This window comes from Ictalurus punctatus, chromosome 25, assembly GCF_001660625.3.
Source record: "Ictalurus punctatus breed USDA103 chromosome 25, Coco_2.0, whole genome shotgun sequence".
NCBI classification, from domain to species: Eukaryota; Metazoa; Chordata; class Actinopteri; order Siluriformes; family Ictaluridae; genus Ictalurus; species Ictalurus punctatus.
This window is the reverse complement of record NC_030440.2, coordinates 2,946,579-2,971,236: the sequence shown is the minus strand read 5'-3', so window position 1 is coordinate 2,971,236 and position 24,658 is coordinate 2,946,579. Positions and strand designations below refer to the sequence as shown.

General features: G+C 39.3%; 1 protein-coding gene across 1 annotated transcript in view; it reads right to left on the bottom strand.

Moving 5' to 3' along the window:
• Positions 1-24,658, bottom strand: part of LOC108257548 (MAM domain-containing glycosylphosphatidylinositol anchor protein 2) — a 204,617-nt gene that overhangs the window by 47,683 nt on the left and 132,276 nt on the right. The window contains exons 7-8 of the mRNA XM_017455417.3: positions 20,953-21,282; positions 11,527-11,820 (exon numbers count right to left, since the gene is read on the bottom strand). Coding sequence (XP_017310906.1) covers positions 11,527-11,820; positions 20,953-21,282 — 624 coding nt within the window. The remainder of the gene's footprint in view (positions 1-11,526; positions 11,821-20,952; positions 21,283-24,658) is intronic.

The window sequence follows — 24,658 nt, the reverse complement described above, 5'->3', positions numbered from 1 at the left end:
TTGCCCCGTCTAGTTTCAATCCTGTATATAAAAAATATGCTTTGTGGAGGAGAACATTTTTTGAAAGACTGCTCAGAGTGAGTGTGTTGTCTTCAATGAAAGCCTCACTAAGATCTCGTGACAAGCTGAAAAAAGGTACAAAAGATTTTTTTGGCTGAAAAAAAAAAAAAAAAATTGAGAGAGTTTCTCAATTTATTTTGATGCTTAGTGGAGAGTGCATATATCAGAAAAAAGACTCATAAAGTAATCCAAGTAATCTTCTCATTATACAGAATAACATCAAACTACAATGCTCCAATCATCAGATCTAACTGAGAATAGTAACTAAAAAAAAAAAATAGTAATAACTTGTAAGAATGAAAACTGAAGTAGATGCCGTCCGAATTCACAGAGACTGGTATCACAATGAAACCATGGAAATGCTGTGACCAAATCAGAACAGATTTTAACAAGAGCACATGTAAGCCATCTGTTCTTCTGATTAGGATGCTGCTGAAATATTGACCCTGGGAGAAAGACTGTTTCGAAGAACATTCCAGAGACACTGAGAGGCAGAAGTGGTGTTCTGTCACCAATATGTGAAAACTAAAACAGTGTTATATTGTGTGATTTATGAACAATAATGATTGGAAAATGTATTTAACATGAAAACCAATCAAGGGTCTTTAACAGTATGAAATTTGTAAATATTTGTATGGCTGTCTGGAAATAATGTATTGTACATTTTCATTATTGTTTGCCACCAAATAAATAACTATAAGTACTCAACTTCAAGCCTTCCTTGAAGAGTGGAGGTTATTATAACCGCAAAGGTTGGACTAAATTTGAAATGGAATATTCGACACGCACATATGGGCAGGTGTCCATAAACTTTTGGCCATATAGTGTATATACAGGTTACAAGGGTATATAGAAATCAATTCATACACATTGCTGAGCAGGCTCAAGCTACAACACATTGAAACTACACCAATGACGAGCTCTTGGTGCAGACCACTTGTTCAGTTCAACCAGTCTGTGGTGATTTGGTAACTCAAGCCACCTAATTTGTAGATGTAAATGTAAGCTACCAAATTCCACCATATTTGTGCATCATGTCCCCCCCCAAGTGAATGACACAAATTCACTTCAGGTTTTACCACAACAATAAGTCAGTTTATAATCACCAATACAGAATAAACTGCAGTTCCAATCTAATATTAGCCTCAATCTGTCTAGGATATAAACTATTCTGTCCAGGGCTACCTCATGACTTTGTTTACAGCAGACACATATGCTGACCTTTTCAACCGTTCAACATGGTTGGTCATTTCAATATTGTTCTATGAAAATGAAGTCATTAAAATTTCAGCTGAAATTTACTACACCGGAGCGAATAGATTATTTCATACACGTCCAAGGCCATAATGCAAGTCTATGAAAAGGCCATGAGTCTATTCTTTTTTTTTTTTTTTTTAATAGATGCTGAGGAGAAAAATTAATTAAAAACAATAATCGTTAAATTCCACTCATTATTTGCTAACAATATGTGATTGGGTCTTTTGATGTGAGTAATTTAGGGTTGCTCATGCCTCTGAGCCAAGTCATGCAGTAGCATTTTGACATTTATTTAAAAAAAAAAAAAAAAAAAAGCTATGCTGTTGGTTCAATAAACGGGAAAAAAAAAATGGGACAAATGTGAGGATTTGAAAAAGTAATGATTAATTGAAGGAGGTGGAGATAATGAATAGGTTGTTCACTGGTTGGTTATAATTTTTTTTTTTTAATTGAATCCATCAGCCTTAATCTTTTTGGGCTTCATTATGTTAATTGGCTAATTCTCTGCAAAGCCATAATTGCCCCATGTAAGTCTGCACAGCACTCTGTCTGAATCTGTGTGTCTGGATTACATGCACGTACGCAGCATGTCAGAACATGGACCGTCCGGCAGTTGGTGGGTCTGAAGTACAAAGAACTACTGGCTGAGTTTACTCAAATAGTTGTAGGAAACAACTATTAATTTAAACTGCTCATGCTTCATTTTCTCTCTAGTATAAGATGCACAAACACATTTGCGAGAGTGGTTTACTTAAAACACTGCAGAACTTTACAGCTCCTTTTTCACAGCACAGGCTTATCTGATTCACAGCATGCTCGAAAGAAGAGAACAGGATGAAGCATTGCAAACAACTGAACTGCATCACACTGATGAGCCTCAAATTGGATCCTGGGAGACAAAAAGAAATACTTCAGCACTCAGGCTTCTTTTCCTAAGAATATTGTCAGCTGGACTGTGGCTATGTTTTATGAAAGTCATTTTTTCTTCTCAACAAGATGCACTACAGAACACCTCACTGCCTGGGCAGCAGGTTTTTTACACATCAAAGCCGCTGACTCGCTGAAGCCATTTCTACATGCCTGTAATGTTCTTTGCTTCAGAAAAGCTGCGTTTTGGCCCTTGATCAAGTTACTAAAGGCGGCTTTGTGGCGTGGCGAGCGTCTGCTTCCCCCGCTGGGCTCACATGACACAGCCAGGGAAAGCAACCTCAGTGGACTGGCACAGAGAGATTCACAGACTGAGGAACTCCGCCAGCTGAGAAAGTCTCCACTTATTCAGTGGGAAGCTCTGGGTGATGAGCAGAAACAAGGGAGCCGCTCACATGTCTCTGGCAGTGACTCAATCCCATAGCACGTTAAACAAAACCTGAAAATTGAAACCTCAGAAGGATGGCACAGGTGTACCTTACATCCTGTGCTCATTTCACAAGGCTACCCAATAAGGTTTTCTGCTGTAGCTGGAAATGCTGTCTGTCCCTCATGCACTTTAGTTTGCTGCAAACGAAAGCAAAAATGATGACAAAAATGAATTGTTTTACGGATTTACAATGGGTTTGAAATGTCTAATGATGTAAAAAAAAAATTTAACTAACATCATCAGATCAGTTTCCACTTTTAATGTGATAAAGCAACCAACAACATTCAAGTGGAAAACAAACAGAAACATTTAGAAAAAAAAAAAGTTTCAATTTCATTCCATTCTTCCTGGCAAAAATGCTCCAGATCTATGAGATTGTGATGTTCACAGCCTTCTTCACAGGTTTTGGATAGGATTTAGATCTGAGCTCTGACTGGACCACTCCAAAATGTTGATCTTCTTCTAAATCCATTCATTTGTTGATTTTGACTCATTATCTTGCTGCAAAGTGAAATTTTTCTAACAGACGCCTGCAGGTTTTGTGCCAAAATCGATTGCTATTTGGAGCTATCCATGAGTCTCTCTGTCTTGACTAGAACCCCAATCTCAGCTGAAGAGAAGCAGCCCCATAGCATGAAGCCGCCACCACCATGCGCCACTGTGTGTATTGAGTTTTTCGACCAATAAGCTGTTTTGTATTTTCAAATTAAGCCCCAAAACCTTGTCTTATCAGCTCATAACACATTATGCCACACAGTTTGGGGTGATTTAAGCAGACTTAGATGTTTAAGGGTTTTTTTTTTTTTTTGCCATTAGATAGAGCTTCTGCTTAGCCCCCTAACCACATAGCCCAGAAGTGCAAAGAATATGAGACAGTTATCACATCAGATATCACAGGGAGTGAGCAGTACTTGCCAGATTCCTGCAGCTAGTTTAATGATCCCAAAGGTCTCTTGGCAGCCTCCCTGATAAGTTTTCATCTTGTCCTTTCATCAATTTTGGAGGAACATCCTGTTCTTGGCCCATTTCTCCCATTGTTGATGATGGCGTTCACAGTGTAAAGTGTGTATTTTGGAAATGCTTCTGTCCTGATGTCTCTACCTCTCTCCTAATCGATACCTTATAACAATGAGATCCCGCAAATGCTTTGTAAGTTCTTTTTGGCTCATGGCTTCAGCAGTCAGATGAAACCAAGAAAAAAAAAAAATCCTTCAGAAACAGCTTATCTTTATTTGGCGTTAATCAAATATACCTGTTATTGATGACAGGTATATGGACAATTGCTTCTGAACATAGGTTTGAATGTGATTGGTTAATTCCGAGCACAGTCACATGTCCCATTATAAAAGGGTGTGTAGAATTATGCATCCAGGATACTGTATTTTTCCTTAAATGTTTCTGTTTGTTTTGTACTAATTTTGTTGGTTGCTATATCACACTAAAAGTGGGAAAATATCTGACATGGTTAATCTTGGTTACATTTTTTACATCACAAGAACCCTGCAATTTTAACAGGGTTGTGCAGACTTTTTATATCCACTGTATAAAATAATGTTTGGTTATAAGTGAGCTGACAACAAAAAAACAACAACAACAAAAACAAACAAACCCAAATGTTAAATATAAAACAGCTTTACCATGATGATGCAAATGCTTTCATGTAATTTTTTAGAACCTCGTCTCACTAAGTTGACCTGAAACTGAACGAAGGATTACATGGATGAGAACTGTGGCCCTTATTTCAATGGTGTTAATTAAGCAGCTCTTTTATAGAGCAACTGGGTCTTGTGAAGTCTTTCCTTCTTTATTTTATCGCCCTCTTTAGTTCCCAAGCACTCGCTTGGTATGTGGTTTACTCGTAAATGAACTTGTACGGATATAGGTGTTAAAAAAAAGGTCTGTCGTCTTTTTATTTAGTCAATCAAACTTCAGTATGCTCAAACACAAGAATATAAACCAAAATTGAGTGACTACATGTTGAAAGGTGTGATGTAATTTGTGATAGTATATACTAGAGTTCAAATGTCATGTTTTAGTATATATATATATATATATATAGTATATTATATACTACTATAATAGATACTATACTATATTCAAAGTCTGAATAGGGAATTATCCAATCAGGGTCTTTCGCTTCTATTGAGACTGTAGTGAGTCACAAAAGAAGTAAGCTGAAGGAGTCATTAAAAAATAATTTAAAAGTCATTTGAAACTTGCATCAGTAGACAGTAGAGATCATGTGCATCTTGTTAATGATATGAAAATAAAGAAATTACCGATTTAATCAGCCATTAAGGAAACTCCCAAAACTTGGAGTAGTTTTAGGATTCAACCAATAAAAAGGATGTTGTAGGAGTACGATCTGCTTGACAATTTAATTCTTTGTTAACAGTCTGGGAACTGCATCAATGTAAAAGCTGCTAACCTTTGATCTGTGCTGTCAACGCTGCATAATCACATTCAATTTAGAGAAAATGCATTGGAATCACTCTTGAGTGCCAATCCAAATGTCATTAATTTTGCTTAGAGCGCAGTCATTAGTGGCTTAGAAAAGATGTGAGCCTAATGGAAAAGATATACAAGGAATGGGGGAAAGGAGAAAGGGAAAAATCCTATCACAATCTTTTACTGTCAGACAGAAATAGACACTTCATGCACTCTTTCTTAAACAATCACTTAAGTCTTATTTTAGATGTGAACAGAGTGGAACAGTGCAGCATCACTGCAAGTTAAAGCAGTATATTGACAGATTTATTATACAGACGTAAAGGTACTAACACTTTGTAGTGAAAATGAAAATGGGTAATCAACTGTGTGCAGTCTATTATATGAAAAGTCAGTTTTCATGTATCTTTATCCAGATGAAAATAGCACTGATATAATATGCAATTATCTAAAAGTCAAAGAATATGACAAGATCATGATGACAGAAAGACCTTAGAGGCATAATACATTTAGGGTGAGTTACAGAAAGCACTCTCTCCACCTTTTGCAGCTTCCTCAATGACACAGGAGAGGTATTCAATGCCATTTTATGAATCCTTATCTCATACACATTACATTCATTTTAGTTCTTTTATCCTCAAAAAGTGATTGTGTTATTGCTTTGATTTTTTTTTTTTTTCAGGTCAAATCTCCATTAATGAACATAGAATAAGTATTGCTTAGAATAAATTAGCTGGCTGTTAATTGGGCGTTAAGCCGTGTTTTAAAATGACATTTTAAAAGAGGGACATAAGGGAATGAATGAGGTGGCCAAGGGGTCTCATATATGCAAAGCATAAAGAAGACTGCCTCTTTCTCCTTTCTAAGCATGTGCCTGTGCTGTAGTAGGGGCTTAGAGGGGTTGTTCAGTGCTATTAGTGGCAATGTAACTCATAGCTGAATGTGTAGGACATTCTTGCTTTGAGTATAGACAGGGGAATTCAAGTGGAGTGAATGTGCTGTGCCTAGCAGGGCAGCTCTAGAGCGCTTCTCTCTTCAAATGCACTTGCAATTTTTTTAAATTAAACTTATAGTTAATAGTGAAGCATCCTACTTCTCTCTGAAGCTGAAAAAAAGGTTAAGAGGAAGGGAGAAATGGAAGAACATTATAAGACAAGCTCTGTGTGTTTTCATTTTAATGGTATATTAAAAGATAACTAAAAGTAGATTATAAAACTACAGTAATAGTTCTTCTTCCTTATGTTCTGGACCACCAGGGTGGTTTAGAAATAGTGGAGTATTCCCTTTTTGTTACGTATTAGGATTAGGATGGATGCAAGTGCAGATAAGAGCTTTCAATAAAAAGAGGCAGGCAGACAAATCCAAAACTTAAGATAATAGCGAGGTCAAGAAACAGGCAATGGTTCAGGCGATTGAATCGAAAACGATAAACAAGACCAAAGAACATGAAACAAAACGAGGAACAGAGTACAAATGCTTGGTACGGTGATAACACTCAATATTTCACGAAGTGCAAAGAGACACGAGGGGTTTAAATGACAAACGTAATCAGGGTGAAACACAAGACAGCTGAGAACAATAATGCCACACCTATGGGAAACAACCAATGACAATACAGGGGCGGAGACAGGACAAAAACCATAACAAAAGCACATATCGAAAGTAAAGGAAATCAATGTCACTGAAGACCCAAAGGTATGAGTTCGCTAAGAGCTCGCGCATCAGGCTTGTGCTTCGAGCTCGCGCTTCGGGTTTCCGAACACACTGCAATACTGCAGCGCTAGCTCGAGGGGAAATCATGACAGAACTCTGCGGGCAGAACTTGGTTGTACGTGTCATCAGACTCGGGCGTGAGTAGAACTTGGTTGTCCGTGTCAGCAGACTCGGGGGTGAGGAGATCCTGGTTGGTCATGACGTCGGATTCTGGTGTGAGTAGAACCTGGTTGGTCGTGACGTCGGCTTCAGGCGTAAGCGAAACTGGTTGGTCGTGACGTAGGCTTCAGGCGTGAGCAGAACCTGGTTGGTCGTGACGTCTGTTTTATGTATGAGGAGATCTTGGTTGGTCGTGTCAACAGATTGTGCGTGAGCATAACTTGGTTAGTCATGATTTCAGTTTCAGGCGTGAGCAGAACCTGGTTGGTTGTGTCAACAGACTCTGGTGTGAACATAACTTGGTTGGTTGTGATGTTGGTTGCAGGCGTGAGCATAACCATTTCTCAGGTCTCATGCTGGAGCTCTGGGGATAAGACCGCCTTATGGGTCTCATGCTTGAGCTCTGGGGATGAGACCGCCTCATGGATCTCATGCTGGAGCTCTGGGAATGAGACCGGCTCGTGGGTCTCATGCTGGAGCTCTGCAGGTGAGACTACCTTGTGGGTCTCAGTTTGGAGCTCTGGAGATGAGGTCGCCACATTGACCTCCGGCTGGAGCTCTGCAGTTGAGGCCACTTCGTGGGTCTCAGGTTGGAGCTCTGGGGAAGCGGTCACCACATTGACCTCTGGCTTGAGCTCAGCAGCTGAGACCACCTCAAGGGTCTCAGGTTGGAGCTCTGGAGATTAGGTCGCAACGTTGTCCTCTGTCTGGAGATCGGCAGAGGAGACCACATAGTGGGTCTTAGGCAGGAGCTTGGGGGAGGAGATCACCCAGTTTGCCTGCTCATAATAGGTGGTGAACGGCATGTCACGTGTTTCTATGAGACAGGGCTCCTCCAAAAGATCCTCCAGGACGGCCCTGGATTCTGGACTGCTGGACACCATCAAGAATTGTCCAACAAATTGAGTTACATTCTCAAGTCCCCTGGATCCCATGGCTACTAGACGCTGTGCCCACTGGCAGGCTGGGCCAAAAAAACGGGACAACATGAACCTTAGCCATTGCTTCTCGCCGGGCTTGGGGCCTGCTGGGCTTGAAAAATAGAGCTGGCAGTCAACATGAAAATATTCAAGGTAGCCATCATACTGATCTGGGAGATCTACGAAAGTCCACTGATTGAAACTGAATTGAAGCCAAAGCTGGGATGGTTCACTTGTTTTCCTTAGCGTGACGTCTCAGAACAGGGTACAAATTCTTCGTACGGCGATAACACTCAATACTTTGTGAAGTGCAAAGAGACACGAGGGATTTAAATGACAAACACAATCAGGGGTGAAACACAGGACAGCTGAGAACAATGATGACACACCTATGGGAAACAACCAATGACAATACAGGGGCGGAGACAGGACATAAACCATAACAAAAGCACGTGTCAAAAGTAAGTAAAGTCAATATCACTGAAGACCCAAAAGCGTACGTTCGCTTCGAGCTCGCGCTTCGTGTTTCCAAGCATGCTGCAAAACTCTAGCACTAGCTCAAAGGGAAACTGTTTTTCCTTGCTGAGTTCTAATACAATGTCATCACCTTGTCGCACCTTTACTTTGACCCCATATGGGTAGCCAATTAAAAATCCCTGCTACATCATACTCATCTTCTTTCCCATTTTTTCCCATGCTTTGCACCCTCTGACACTAGAAACCTGCAGCATGTGGAAGGCAAGATGGATTCATTGAAGTATTAGGAAGTCCTAGGAGAAACGTCATGCTGTCTGTGAGGAAGCTGAAGCTTGGGCGTCATTGGACCTTCCAACAGGACAATGATCCCAAGCATACCTCAAATTACACCAAGGCCTGGTTGCAGAAGAAGTCCTAGAAGATTCTACGGGGCCTTCACAGTCTCCTGACTTGAACCCCATAGAAAATCTCTGGTGGGATTTGAAGAAGGCGGCTGCAGCACGCAAACCCAAGAATATTGCTGAACTGGACGCCATTGCTCGTGAAGAATGCTTGCCATGAAGGGGTTGAATAATTCTGAGACTGGAGAAATCATTATAATTTGCATTTTCAGTTGAATTTGGGGAAACTGCATTCATTGTGTTGAACTATTTCAATTGTTTTTGTTTGATTTGTTCATTGCAAACAACTGAAAGTCTTCATTTGCAATGGGGGTTGAATAATTTTGTGTTTGTCAATAAATAAACTTCCCCAACCACTTGCATCTCAGGGCAGGATGGTGAGCTGTTTGTTTTAGCTGGCACCTATGGAGTTGGATGATGGACTTGACTAATCCAAACTGTCCAGATTGTTTGGGACCAGGGCATCTTGGGGAACCACTTGTTGAGCCTTGCCCTAACAACAGCATAATGCCTACACCCTGTTGGCAAAGCAGGGAGTGAAGTGAGGAACAAACATGGATGCAGATGCATCTAGGCAGAAAAAGGAAATCTCTGGCAATGCTGGTAGTGACAATGCATCAGCATAATGAAGTGCAATGAAGACCGAGAGAGATCCTAATGTACTTTCAGTTGCTGCATGTCATTCTCTAATCTTGAGGCCCACCTTGACAGAAAGTGCTGGTAGCATTAGAGCATTGCAAATATCAGGGCCAAAATATACCCTACATATCTATGTGAATACAAACGCAAACATACATCCAAAACTTTGCTAACACACTTTCCTGTTGTACATACTCACTGTACATCCTTACATTACATTATTGTGGCGGTTATAAAGAGGCTGAGAGTGTCTTTAAAACCTTCAAATGTTTCCAGTAACATTACCGAATCATGAAAGCTAGACTCAGTAGTATGTGCTTTTAAAATCAGAGAATCATTCAAGCATTTCCAGAATAGCTGGAAAGCTACAGACACTAGAAGCATCCTCACTATGTACAACCGTCCACCTTTTCTTGGCTCAGAAAAAGCCGTCCTGTAAAATTTTCCACCTTTTCTCGATCGTTTATATATATATATATATATATATATATATATATATATATATATATATATATATATATATATATATATATATATATACACATATATCCCTTTCCTGTAGCTAATAATAATAAGAATAATAAAAATAATAATAATCAATCAATCATGTATTTCTGTCCTAAGGCAGAAAATTTAAAGAATAGTTCTCTATACAGAAAACTATTATATGTAGGGATGCCTCAATGCCATTTTTTCAGACTGAGGACACATTTTCTGGAAGTTGGTGACACTGATTCTGATACTAGATGCGTCTCTGCTACATTTCCATATCTGCTACTGGCACTTTGATTTTCATCTGTTTTGGCAACTCTAACATTCAATTATCACTTATGAGGAGACAACTTTTGTTTCGAGAGATATTAACTGCTTAATGTTTAATCATTAATGGAATAAGCCTAGCTTGAGACCTACTACATCCCTCAGTGAAAACCGTGCCCCATCTCAGGCAAGCTGATCTAAATCAGCCTTTTTGAGTACCTGAACTCATTGACAAATTGTCAGGAAGAGGGCGCAAACACCACAGGCTGGATCTACAGCAGCCAACAACCAAAAGAAGCAGAAGCAGGTTACTTTGCTCTTGAGCACTCTTCATTACTAAGACTGTTTTGTGTGTAGAGATCTGCCATCCGTAATTGCAAAACCGTTGAGCTAAAAATGTGACAGTTCGTAAATAACGAGTATACAGTATTTGTGTTTATTTACTTTTCCCATGTTGAATTAAAATGAGTATCAGTGCACACAAATCCTTTACTATTAAAAACGCAGACGTTTCCATGCACAGTCCAGTCAGCTTGTTCCTTGGAATGGAACGTGTTTTAAATGAAGTGCATTAGCTAGCTGCATAAGTTATCTTGGATGGTATAATGTTGCAGTGAGTGGAGAATGGGTTTTGTTTCACAAAGTGCTTCTGTATGATTGCAGATGTAAAGTACGTTTTTGTTTTCAGCGCATCCGAATCTCTGTTATAAGTGGCAGTTGATCAAGAACACATTGGGTAAGCGGTGTTAGCTTAAATAACCTAGTGCCTGCGGACATTTTTTCTGACATAGCTTGCATCATTGCTGCTGTGTGACGTTAGTAATGAACATTGCTTGGCTTTGATCATTAATTATAATGATCATTATAACATTAATGATAATTATTATTTCATGTTGGCTGTTCATTAGCACTGCAACATAAATTAGCCTTATGTCACAGAGTGTCAGATGGTATCAAAGCATTGTTTATGAATATAAGCAAATGAGCTATGTATTGGGCCAATACCTCTATCGATATCGATTTCATCCCTAATTATATTTTCCTTTCTTAAATAACGACACGGTTTATATTAATTTGTTATTAGCCTTAGATTATGTCAATCATCCACTGTTTAAGTCCCTGTGAATAAGTTGTTACTATAAATGTTAACATATTAGAACAAGCTCATTGATATAAACCTATTATTTCAATTATAACCGGCACTACTGTCAGGGACAGTACAATTATAGAAAATTAATCAACAACCTTCTGGCCAATTCCATTAAATAATTCAACAGCACTGTAGTATCTTAATAAATAACTTTGAAATGATATCGAATGAAGATGGGACACTTACATTGCACTATGAGCTCCACCAAGGCTTCCCGAGGTTTGACGTTGAAGCCGTTGTACTGGCTGGTCTGGCAGCGGTAGGAGCCACTCATCTCACGAGACACGTTGACGATGCGCAGCACACCATCATAGCTTTCCATCTGCATGTTTCCATCTGGCATCGGTACCTCTTTATCAGCCCGTGACCACAGGATGATGGGCTTGGGCTTTCCTGAAACAAGGCACTCCAGCTCCACCGTCTCTCCTTCCCGCACCACCAGTGGGGACTTGCCCCGTGGCACGGTCAGATTGGGAGGAACTAAGAAAGAGAAAAACAGAGGAGAGACTGATATGGGGCTCTAGAATGCTAACCGACTGGGTCGCTCAGAATGGTCTACAGCGGCAGATTGTGCTGACGTGCATAGTGTGTTTTTCGTGCAGGACTGAAAGTGAATGTCTGATTTAAAGCCTGGAGCAGATGAATAAAAGATTACATGAACCACAACAGTCAGAATAATGATAAAAGTATCTGAAATAGATTAATATAACAGCATGAAGGAATATGTGGACAAAATAAATCGCTGAACATTTCACAAAACCTTATTCTACTTTCATCAGAGCAATGAGATAAACCAGATAAACTCTTATGTATGATTAATATGCATTCAAATAACGTTTCAACACTGAATAATTCAGCAACAAACAATCCCGTTTAAAGCTGCATTGCTGTGTTGGATCACAAAACACAGCAGGACAAGCTGTCTAACAATCTCAGGCTACTTCCAGTGACAAAGTAAAGAATCAATATGGACAACCAGGTGATATAACATTTAAGAGCAATCAAAATAATGAGCTGTCTGCTGAATTAGTTAAGGGTGCATTGCTAATAAAATAATACAACCTAGCTAGTAATGTAATGAAATTGCTAGTAAAGAAGTGTCACATTTTACGCTCCTTTTTTCAGTTTCATTTGTATTGTTCAGACATTTTCCAAATACCTCTTACTCAAAGCTCAAGGACTTTACTCTCTGTACTTCTCCATTATCCTGCAAGGCGAGAGAAAATCTGTGAAATTATAGAAAATGAGCACAAGGCATTGTTATATAAGCTGTTGTTTGTGTGAATATAATTATTCTTTGTTCCTTTACATACTAGATTTAAACACTAACGTAGAACAACACAGTGCTGCTTAATGATGGAAGCCATTCCAGTTTATTAGCAATGTCCTGAAAACAAGCTGTAATGAACAGCCGTTACACTAATGGAGAACGGCCTGACCTAAGCTCAGCACTAGGCCATTAAGCACCGGCCACCTTTCCTACCAAAAGGCTGTAAATGCACCAACACTGGCTAGCAATTAGGGCTGTTTGGGCTAGCGGCTGCTCTCTCTGGCCCACAGTAATGAAATCCTGCTCCATAACAGCTATTACCAGAAGCCCGAAGGAACCATCATCACTATAGAGAAGGCTGCTGAAATAGTACCTGAGAGAAAAAGCAGCTGAGATATAACTGCATTTCTTCTTTTAGCCAGCATAAACCTTATGACCATGCTCGCTTACTATAGCAGACTGAGTTTCCAGTTTCTTATTATTTGAATTTCAAACATGTTTAGCTGTCCTCTGTTTATCATTTGTGCCCTGGGTAAAGCTGTATTCAGATGATTCATGCGTGATTTGTCCTTGGCTAAAGCTACAAAGCACAGCTCAGAAACATGCATTTTGTCAGACAGTTTCAAACAACAAAACTGCTCATCTTTCTTGTATATGACTGGAACCTAACCACTTTTCGAAAATGTGAAGTTCTTCCAACAATAAGCAGTTACCAAAATATGAATTGTTTAAAAGCATAAAACATCACTCAGCTTTCAGCTTCTCTGCCAAGCAGAGGCGAGCGTTTTGGAGTCAGACCAGCCAGGAAACGCTGCGACAAGACAATTAAATAAATAAACCTGACACAGGCCTTTGAAATAAGTGGAATGACATCATTTGCTCATTGCCATAGCAACACAGCCTGTCAGTATCTGTCTCTCTAGATGCTTATATGTGTGCAGTTCTCTGCACTACAAGCTGTGCATTGTGTCTTTGTGAGTTTTTAAGATAATGGGTCTTTCCACTATAAAATGCAAGCTTGAATGTACAGTATGTGCGCCTGGTTTTAGAATGACAATGCAGAGCGACAAGCCTTTCCTCTGAACAATGCTTCAGAAAGAGCCGTTACTGTTGACAGGCTACCGGTGGAGTGGAAAGTGGAGGCATTAAAATTGTGTCAGTAAATAAAAGCTGCCAGCCATGACATTCATTCTCAGTGTAACCATTCGGGTTCAAATATGCACACCTCCCGTTTCCCGTTTTTTAATCAAATATCTGTGAAAGCTGCTGGAGGAGAGTAAACTCAGGCATGCACTGTAAAGGGCATCAGGTTTCTATTTGAAAAAATATATTTGACTGCAAAAAGCTGCAATCAGCAAATATTAGGAAAGAGAAGTCGAGAGAGAGAGAGAGAGAGAGAGCGCAATACAATTCAGATAAACGCCATATTCTTATTGATATTCTTCTAATATTGTGCCTTCAGAATTTCATGAACTCAGCAAAGCCTTGAACAGCTTTGTTATCACTCACCAGCCTGTTTACGTTGGAACAGACTGTACCTTTTTTTCTTTGATGGTATCTGGGTTGCCTGCTAGCCAGAGACTCTGAATAAATAGGATGCAATAAGACACAAGAATAGAACACATCTGATGATTCAATTATAGGATATGCCATGCATTTGAGGCCTTAAGATGGTAGTAGGACAACATTTTACTCCTTTCAAAACTATTCAGGGGAACAGTAACTCGGTGCAATCGAGAAGTTTGGAACATGTTAAAAGACAGTGTCAAGCAAAGACAACCTGAAGACAAACACTAAAATCACTTACACTTACACTTGCTTCTAATTCCACTGCTAATTTACTCCTTAGCTAGCTTATTCCAAACATACACAGAGGATTCAAAGCAATCAAGAAGCACAAGAACGGACAGCATTACTGCAGCACAAGAGGTTCTGAGTGAAATCTACAAAGCAGAAAGCCAACTAGAGGAACTGATAAAACAGCATACTCAAACAAGTCTGACTTATCCAAGAAGCAATGTAAGAAAATACAGATATCTTTATGACTATGTGTCCTAGCTGAACTGCACACACACAAAAAAAAAATGCACTCCACAGCAGTGGCTCCATTCCCCAGCTAATTGGACTGCTTGAGCAGGACTAGGCTTCACCCTACAGCACTGTATTCAAAGAAAACCTAGTGATGCACTTCTCTGAACTTACTGACTAATACATTGAGAAAGATGGTGTAATGGGTAAAAATCAGAGCTCTGTCATATTGCTGAATAGCACAATGTCCACACATGTTTCACACAGTATTTTAAAAGGTTTGCAGAAATTTCCATTCAGTAAATTATTGTTCGTTCCTTCATATCCTTCCTTTGAAACAGGAAGTGTTAAAGTTCCCATAGAGGGTATAATGTCTACAAAGCTCCCTACCCGGATAGCATCTGGATGTGATGTGGAACTGCTGGCCTTCTTTTGGCCCGGACAAAATGGATATGAGCCTGAAGTGGCCCACATGTAAAATGGTAAATATGACCAGAATATCCCAAATCACAAGTGGGCCTTTTTAGGCAAAGATGCGGTGCTCACAGAAATGTGTAATCTGGATGTGACCCTAAAGTGGCCCATATGGGAAATAGTGAATATGGCCCAAATATCACAAAACAAATTTGGGCCACCTTTGGCAAAAATATGGCACAGTTGCTGGGTGTAATCCAAAAGCGGCCCACATATGTTGTAGGAAATGTGGCCCAGTTATCTTAAAACATTTCTGACATACTAAGACACGGCACAGTAAGCACTGGCTAATGTGGGTGTGAGCCTAAAGTGGCCCACATATGACATAGCAAATATGGCCCGAATACATTACACCAAATTCGGACCACTTTTTGCAAATGTACGGCACAGTCAGCATTGATATGTAGGTATCTGCTAAATTACCATTGTCTCTGTCTATACCAAGCCAGTCTCTGTTGTTGTTACTCTGGTTTTGATTATGTTTTGCCCTCGACACTGTTTTGTCTGTCTTCGTTTTTAATCTTTGCCCTGCTTTTTGGATTGTTGTTTTCTCATTAAAGCTGCCATACCTGCAATTGCTTCCATCTCAGCCTCCATTACATAATAGTGCAACACAGTTGGTACAGGCTAATCTGGATGTGAGGCTATATGTGACATATAAATTGTGGATTGGCCTGCCATGCGATTGACTTTATTTAGCCAGATTTGGGCCAGATGATGAAACGGAATGTGGGCCAGAATAAAAACAAACTGTGGCCCAGATTAGAGTCAGTTGTGGTTTATTTGGTTTGTTCTTGGCTTACATGCGGCATTGCTATGGCTTGCTTGTGGCCCAGATCTGGCAAACAGGAGTGAACTGCCCAAGTGCCATCATTCCATGCTGAACGTGGGCCAGAGAAAGGTGTCGGATCTGGGCAGGATCTGGGCCAGAATTAAAATTAACTGTTGCCCAAATTTGGGCCAGTTCTGCTTTATTTGTTTTGTTCTTGGCTGATATGCAGCATTGCTATGGTTTGCTTGTGGCCCAAATCTGGCAATCAGCAGCGAACCGCCCAAGTGCCATCATTCCACGTGGTATGTGGGCTGGATAAAAGTGTCAGGGATGGGCCAGATCTGGGCCACAGCAATTTTGCTATCTAGGTATAGGAACCACAGGATTATCAGACAGTGTTTGATCACAAAAATCTCTCTCTTTCTCTCTCTCTCTCTCTCTGCCAGTATTAGCCAGAGGAGGATGTCCTCCAGGAGTTTATTATATATATATATATATATATATATATATATATATATATATATATATATATATATATATATATATATATATATTTCCATTACCTTATGGGGGAGAAAACATGACCTAGTGACAATTAGACTAGGCAAAATTCATATATAGAAATAACTGCCATCCATATATTGTATATTAATTTATTTTCTCACCGTTTGCTGCTAATATAAATAAACAGTCTAACATAAATAGCATTAGCTACCTCTGAAGACTTCACCTCAGAGCATGGAGTGTGTTAAAGCACTGTAAGCAAAGCTACTTTTACTATCGTATACTGTATAATATTTCCAGTATGAAGTATCTGTTACTGTGCCACTGCTGTGTCAACCATAAAGAAAACAGGGAATGTGCATAAGGAATTTGGATCATCCAAGAAATAAATATAAAGGGTAAGGCATGAGAAATCCCATTATAAGCTCTAAGTAACCCTTATACATTTACATTCATTTGGTAATTCACATTAAAATGAAACAGAGCTCTCAGGTTAATCAGCCTTGATACTTTTCTGTTTCACCTGTGACAAGTCCTTTGTAAATGCTTTCTATTTGCAGATAAATGGCAGCAAAACCAAAAGACCTTCAACTTAATTGCTTTGATTACAAGTCTGATAGATTCTGTATTCACTCTAAAGGACGACGGAACCATCATGTTGATTGAACATATAAAAGGAGCACTATCTTGGACATCCGCATTGTCCTCTCTGAGCATTCCTAAGGGCTGCATGATTAAATGTACAGACTCATGCAAAGATTAAATGTCTGGTGGCCAAAAGAAGCATCCAGTTTGCTCTCTACAGCTTCATTAAAGCTAGAAAGTAGAATGAAGATTGATTAGATTTTACCCCATTCCTTAAAAAATCGAGCCAACTCTCCCTTTCCGTGGGTTTCATCACTCTTTTTTACCATCCTACTACTCAAGGGGGGAAAATCCTTAGTACTTGTTTGGATACTTTTCATGAATAAATCATACTGTTCAAATTGAAACTGGATTCAGTCCCAAATGCAAAGGAAATATATTTGCATATATTTTTCAAAATGTGTGTTGATAGAATTTGAAATATATTTTCATATATTTTTATTGACGTATATGTATACATTACAAAAACATGAAAAAACACGCATCTTAAACTATAAGCAATTTATGACCAATTTCCCACATCACCTCTCATTCTCTGCTTTTCCTTACCACAGTCTATGACATGCCCTAGCATAGCTAAGATGTGTTCAAACATTATTCTTGGCTCAATCTCATTGCAAACATTTCCGCAGCATGAAACGCTGGCAGACCTGCCGCTTAATCGCTGACAAATGCTTTTATTAAGACTTTACTTGGCCCTGCAGTTGCGTCCCTTCAGAAATCCTACATCCAACGCTAAACGGTTTATCCGAAACAGGCTGCAGGGTGAAAACACACGGACTAACGGTTATTACTGTCCTGGGCTCACCCAAGATAAACTCAGAACAAACAAATTAGCATCTCAGCAGAGATGCAAGCATATCTAAAGACCACACACTTTACACTGAATCTGAACTATATATATATATATATATATATATATATATATATATATATATATATATATATATATATATATATATATATATATATATACATACATATACACACACACACAGTATCTCAACGAAACGCACATTTTCACTTAGCCGTGTACTCACTTTTGTTGCCAGCGGTTTAGACATTAATGGCTGTGTGTTGAGTTATTTTGAGGGGACAGCAAATTTACACTGTTACACAAGCTGTACACTCACTACTTTACATTGTAGCACAGTGTCATTTCTTCAGTGTTATCACATGAAAAGATATAATCAAATATTTACAAAAAATTTGAGGGGTGTACTCACTTTTGTGAGATACTGTATATATATATATATATATATATATATATATATATATATATATATATATATATATTAAAGCACTACCTGTGATTACATAGGAATAACTTACAGAGGGACTTGAATGGTGGATGCTCCACATACTTTAGAGGTCAACTTCACCATAGCAACAATTACACTTGTAACATATGTTTACAGTATTTAATAGATAACAAGAAAACAAACATGGTAGGTGTGCTTAATCCCACAGTATTATTGAAACGGGGATTATCAAAGGATTACAGTCTCCCTTTTACCCAATTATGCTGGAAGGTCAAGACAGTGCTGGTGCAAATGTGGCAGATGAGAGATGGTGATGTGGAATTGCTTGAGCGAGCAGACAGCTGGTAATAAATAGGAAACCAATGCATCCTAATGCATTCCTGAACATTTTTGACCCATCTGATCTGATTAAGAGGCTTCATATAAGGAATGATGTCATGATGTTTCTAATATATACACACCAGCCACTTTATTACCTGTACAACTCAACGTGTCAACACAACGGATAAGATGCAGATCAAGAGCTTCAGTTAATGCTCACGTCAAACATCAGATTGGGACAAGTTGCAATCTCAGTGGCTTTAACCATGGCATGATTGTTGGTGAAAGATTAGTATTTCATAAACTGCTGATCTCCTGGGATTTTCATGCACAACAGTCTATAGAGATTGCACAGACTGCGGGTGGAAACGGCTTGTTGATTAGACAGGTCGGAGAAGCATGATCTAACTGATTTGAGTCGACAGGAAGGCTACAGCAACTCAAATAACCACTCTTTAAACCTGTGGTGAGCAGAAAAAGCATCTCAGAATGCACAACTTTCTTAAAATGTCAAAAAATGTTGTTTTTTTTCCCAATCTGTACCAGTCCAGTTTCGATGATCATGCACACACTGTTGGATCAAATTCTTTTTCTTGGGTGACAAGAGTGTAACATGATGTGGTCTTCAGCTGTAGTAGCTTGTCCTCCTCAAGGCGTGATGTGTTGTGATGTTTGAAGCTCTTGATCTACAGTAAGCCTGCATGGTTCTGCGCACTGCGTTGTTTCCATGTGATTGACTGGCTGGATAACTGCATCAATGAGCATGCAATTCATATTATTTAATATGTCATATGTAAATAAGGTCGATCCTATTGTTTTAAATGTTACAAGAGCACTGATGTTCTTGTACTGTATTGTCTATGGCTGCTAGGTTTCCTCTGCAAATATTAAGTGCTATGTTGTATTGACAGCCTGCTTAATTAGCAGGCAAGTAAGTGACTGAGTCATATTAGACAAACAAAAAATAATATGTATAACATTTTTAAAAGATCAGATGTTACTCTTGGTAGAAAACAAAAACAAAAAACCTTTTCAAATCAATAAAAAAATAACTTTAAGTTTGAACTTTAACAGTACTTAGCTTCTCTAAGCTTTGATCAGATTACATTTTCCATTAGAAAATCCTAAATCTTGCCCACAAAAAGGTTTGTTTCTCTGTAAAAAAAAACAAAAAACAAAAAAAACCTTACAACAGACGAATCTTACACTGGGCGGCTGTGGATCAGGTGGTAGAGCGGGTTGTCCACTAATCGTAGGGTTGGCGGTTTGATTCCCGGCCCACGTGACTCCACATACCGAAGTGTCCTTCGGCTAGACACTGAACCTCAAGTTGCTCCCGATTGCAAGTTAGCGCCTTGCATGGCAGCTCTGCTACCGTGAGTGTGTGTGTGTGGATGCATGAATGAAACACAGTGTAAAGCGCTATATACGTGCAGACCATTTACCAGACGGCTTCCCTTTCATAAAGGGTTAAAGCCACTTAGATAGCTATGAACCATCCAAAGAACCACAGAGAAGCCCTTTTTCAAAACATTTACAGGACTCTAAATATTCATTCACTACTTCTCGCTTTAAAAATATTATAAGAAAGTGAGATCCCTGCAAACCATCTGTAAGAAATCACTGAACAGCAGCAGACAGACAACCAGATGGGAGATGCCAGAGATGTCTGGCATTCTGGTTGGATTCCTATAGGTCAGGCGATGCTTCCTTAGCCTGGGTACTGATCTGGTTCACCTCCCTTCAGTCCAAGGTGAGCATGATGATAATGAATGGTGATACTGTACTGATAGATGGAAGCTTATTGATTAACTCAATGACTGCTAATTAGAGGGGCTAGCTTATTTATCCTGCCTTTCTTCCTTCGACTTCCTCCATCTTCGACTTCCTTCCTTAATGGCATACTGCATGAATGGATATATCTTACAAGACCTACACAGATATAATGAAGCTATAAATATCAGGATCTTTAAAATGCAAATATACTGTATTTTGCTGCATACATAGAAATACAAGGCTGATTACACATTGAGAAAAAAATGGTCCCATTATTAAGGAAAACATTGTGAGTCATAGCGGAGTAATAATAATAATAATAATAATAATAATAATAATAATAATAAATAATAATACATTTTATTTGTTGGTGCCTTTCATAACAATCAAGGGGTAGAGCAAAGGACAAACTGAAGTGCTCTCATAAAACTTACATATATTGGCACAGCAGTTATCCCTTACAGCATGTAGACTTTAATTACTCTGACATGTGAAGTGCAATATTAAACGTGTGGGTGGTGATCCAGCAGATCAGGCCAGCAAGTGTGTGTGAGGCTCACCAGTGGTGGAAGAGATGTTAACGTCGATGCTGATCTCTGGGATGCCGCCACCTCTGAGAGACGCCACGCACGTGTAGGTGCCAAAGTCGGTGAACTTCAGATCGATGATGTCCAGATTGGTGGTTCCTGGGGAGATGTCAGGGTCAGTCTGGGTAATGACCATGCGTTCAGAACTGCGCAGAGCTCGGCCGTTCTTCAGCCAGCTGAACTGCAGCTCCTCAGGGGGCGTCGCCTCCACCTGGCATGAGATCTTCACTTCACGGCCGATCTGAATGTTGTCGTCGTTGTGGTACGGGTCAGGCGTGATCCAAAAGCGGCCCTTTTTCAGCGCTGGGAAGAAAACAGGTAAACAGTCGTTAACATGTGAATAGGTCTAATAAGTGCCTTGGTGATATCTGTTTTCTTTTTTATTTTGAGCTTTAATGCTTTACAAACTACTTGTGTCAACACCACAATGTTTCTTGAATCGCAAATGATGTCAAGAAGCTTCAGTGTGAAGATACAGTATCTCACAAAAGTGAGTACACCCCTCACATTTTTGTAAATATTTGATTATATCTTTTCATGCGACAACACTGAAGAAATGACACTTTGCTACAATGTAAAGTAGTGAGTGTACAGCTTGTGTAAATTTGCTGTCCCCTCAAAACTCAACACACAGACATTAATGTCTAAACCGCTGGCAACAAAAGTGAGTACACGCCTAAGTGAAAATGTACAAATTGGGCCCAATTAGCCATTTTCCCTCCCCGGTGTCATGTGACTTGTTAGTATTACAAGGTCTCAGGTGTGAATGGGGAGCAGGTGTGTTAAATTTGGTGTCACTGCTCTCACACTCCCTCAGACTGGTCACTGGAAGTTCAACATGGCACCTCATGGCCATGTTCCTCCATAAATAAATGGCCAAGTATAATATGTTTGTCTCATTTGTTTAACTGGGTTCTCCTTGTCTTCTTTTAGGGCTTCTGTGAAAATCTGATGATGTTTTAGGTCACATTTATGTAGAAATATAGAACATTATAAAGGGTTCACAAAGGGTTCACAAAGGGTTTCAAGCACCACTGCTTGACTATTCCGGGACAATATGTGCTAATCAGTACATGAATATGAATAAATATTTCAATCTGAGTCTGAGTTTAGTGGGCAGATATGAATCATTACAGATACCTTCAGATAACGGTGTAAATTAATTTCCTATGCATGCTGTTTGCATAGCACGGATTGTGTGTTTGCAATTTAACTCGCAAACAAAAGAACAATCAGAGCCATTGCATCTTTTCATCTACTCTCCTATGACATTATCAGGTTAAAACAAGAAGGAGAGAAAAGAGGAAAGCGAACATAAAAACGACCTGTCAAATAGAGGAAATTGAAAAAGCAAAACACAACATAAGCGAACGACACCACAAACGCTACATGAGATCTAATGCCTTTGTTTAAAATCGATCCCATCCTGAAAATAGATCTGCTCGCTAATTCCTGTTGTAATAATGTTGACATGTCCTTACAGAAGACTTCAATTTGTATGAGTGATTAATTTCCACCCTGGTCCCATGATACAAAATGATGTCAATGAACCTTAATACAATGGGCGGCAATGACCTTTTTCAAATTAAATAAAAAGGAATTTGAGACTCTTGTCAGTTAATCATGTGTTATTGGCTGTACCGAGGAGAGTTATCTCAGCCACTGAGGCTATAGAATTGAATTTTATTCAAATAAAAATATAATTCAGTACAATAAGGAAATTGATAGGGGCGCTTAGTGGTTCGCACGTTCGCCTCACACCTGCAGGGTCGGGGGTTCGATTCCCACCGTGGCCCTGTGTGTGTGGCGTTTGCATGTTCTCCCCGTACTGTGGGGGTTTCCTCCGGGTACTCCGGTTTCCTCCCCCAGTCCAAAGACATGCATGGTAGGCTGATTGGTGAGTCCAAAGTGTCCGTAGTGTATGAATGGGTGTATGAGTGTGTATGTGATTATGTCCTGCGATGGATTGGCACCCTGTCCAGGGTGTACCCCGCCTTGTGCCCGATGCTCCCTGGGATAGGCTACAGGTTCCCCGTGACCCTCAAAAGGATAAATGGTATAGAAGAAGGAAATTGATATCAAAAACAAGAATCATATTTCAAAGAACCAATGCAGTTTAAAAACAGTTGCAGCACTGAAAACAGATGCAAAACCGTGCCAGATTTCTCATCCAATCATCTTGCATTTAACCGATGAGACAGACTCATATGATACTGATTTAGCTGGCCTAATATTTCACTTTTTGTCTTGAGTACGTTCAGTTAAAGCATATTAAATGTGAAAGGTGCTGCAAAATTGGTGCAAATAGAAAACAGTACTTTCAAATGATATATTAAATGAATTAAGACTACAACTAATGGTTATTTCCATAATCAATTAATCAGCCGATTATTATTATTATTATTATTTTTCGATTAATCAGATGGGAGGGGGGACTTTCAGTATCATTTTTTTCATTTATTTAAAATAAAATCCACAAAATAAGAGGTACAAATATAGACACTCTTAGATAAAACTTATATGCATTTTTATTATATATAAGTATTTATGCGTTATTTTAATGGATGCACAAAATCCGTGGCATTTAATACAAAACACACCCCTGCCTTACGCCTCCGTCTGATGGTGACTGAGGTCATTTTGGGTATAAAAGGTAACGGTGACATAAACAGTAAAGAAGAAATTTATTGTTCTTGACTCTGGGTATCTGCTAAAGCTAGCGGCGTCGGATTCCGTGCGTTTTGACGTCATGCGCCATCGACTGGGAAACGGCTTATACTTCCGGTTAGTAAAAAAAAAGTTAGTGTTCCATTTTGAGACAGTACTATCCTTCTAAACTTCATACACTAGACGGTAGAGTACACAGTGCATAGTGTAAGTGTACAGTACGTCATTTGGGACACAACTTTAGTATTTACTCTCCGATGTGTGTTTTCGGAACAGAAGTAACGCAGTGAGTAAGTGTACCCCGTGCCGCACGCAGACCGACTAATCGATTATGAGATTCGTTCAATAGATTATTATCAATTTTATGGATTCACTGTTGCAGCTCTACAATGAATGTCCAACCAGAGTTTAAACATCAGGTTCTCAAATGTACACTTTCAGGTCAGTACAAAGTGTCCAAGCCTATTTGAAAAAAGTCAAGTACACGGTGATGATGATATGCGATGAACGGTGTCTGTTTGCAGCAGGTAGCTCAGCAATGCTGCCTCACAAATTCGCTCCTGAGCTTGGATGACTGTCTGTGTGGAGTTTCTGTGCATGTTCTCTCCATGTTTCCTCTGGGTTTTTTTTTTTTTTTTTTTTTTGTGAAGGTCCAGCAACATGTAACCCCCAGCATGACTAAACTAACAGCAGTTGAATGTTTTGATGCTTAACCATTAATGATTAGTTCATCAATTCACAGCACCCTCAAATTACTTTTAGCGCCACAAACTCTGACCAGATGAGAAATCTGTTCAAAATTGCATTTTGTTGTTTATTTAGTACTGTGGCTATATGATTTTGCTATATTTAGTACTGTGGCTATATGATTTTGCTATATTTAGTACTGTGGCTATATGATCCGTCTTTTTGTAAATTCTTATTATGTTGCTTATGAGATTTCCCCTCACGCCGAGCACCAGCAGGACGCACTTCCGGATTTTTGACATTGAATTTGTTTTCTGTTACGTGT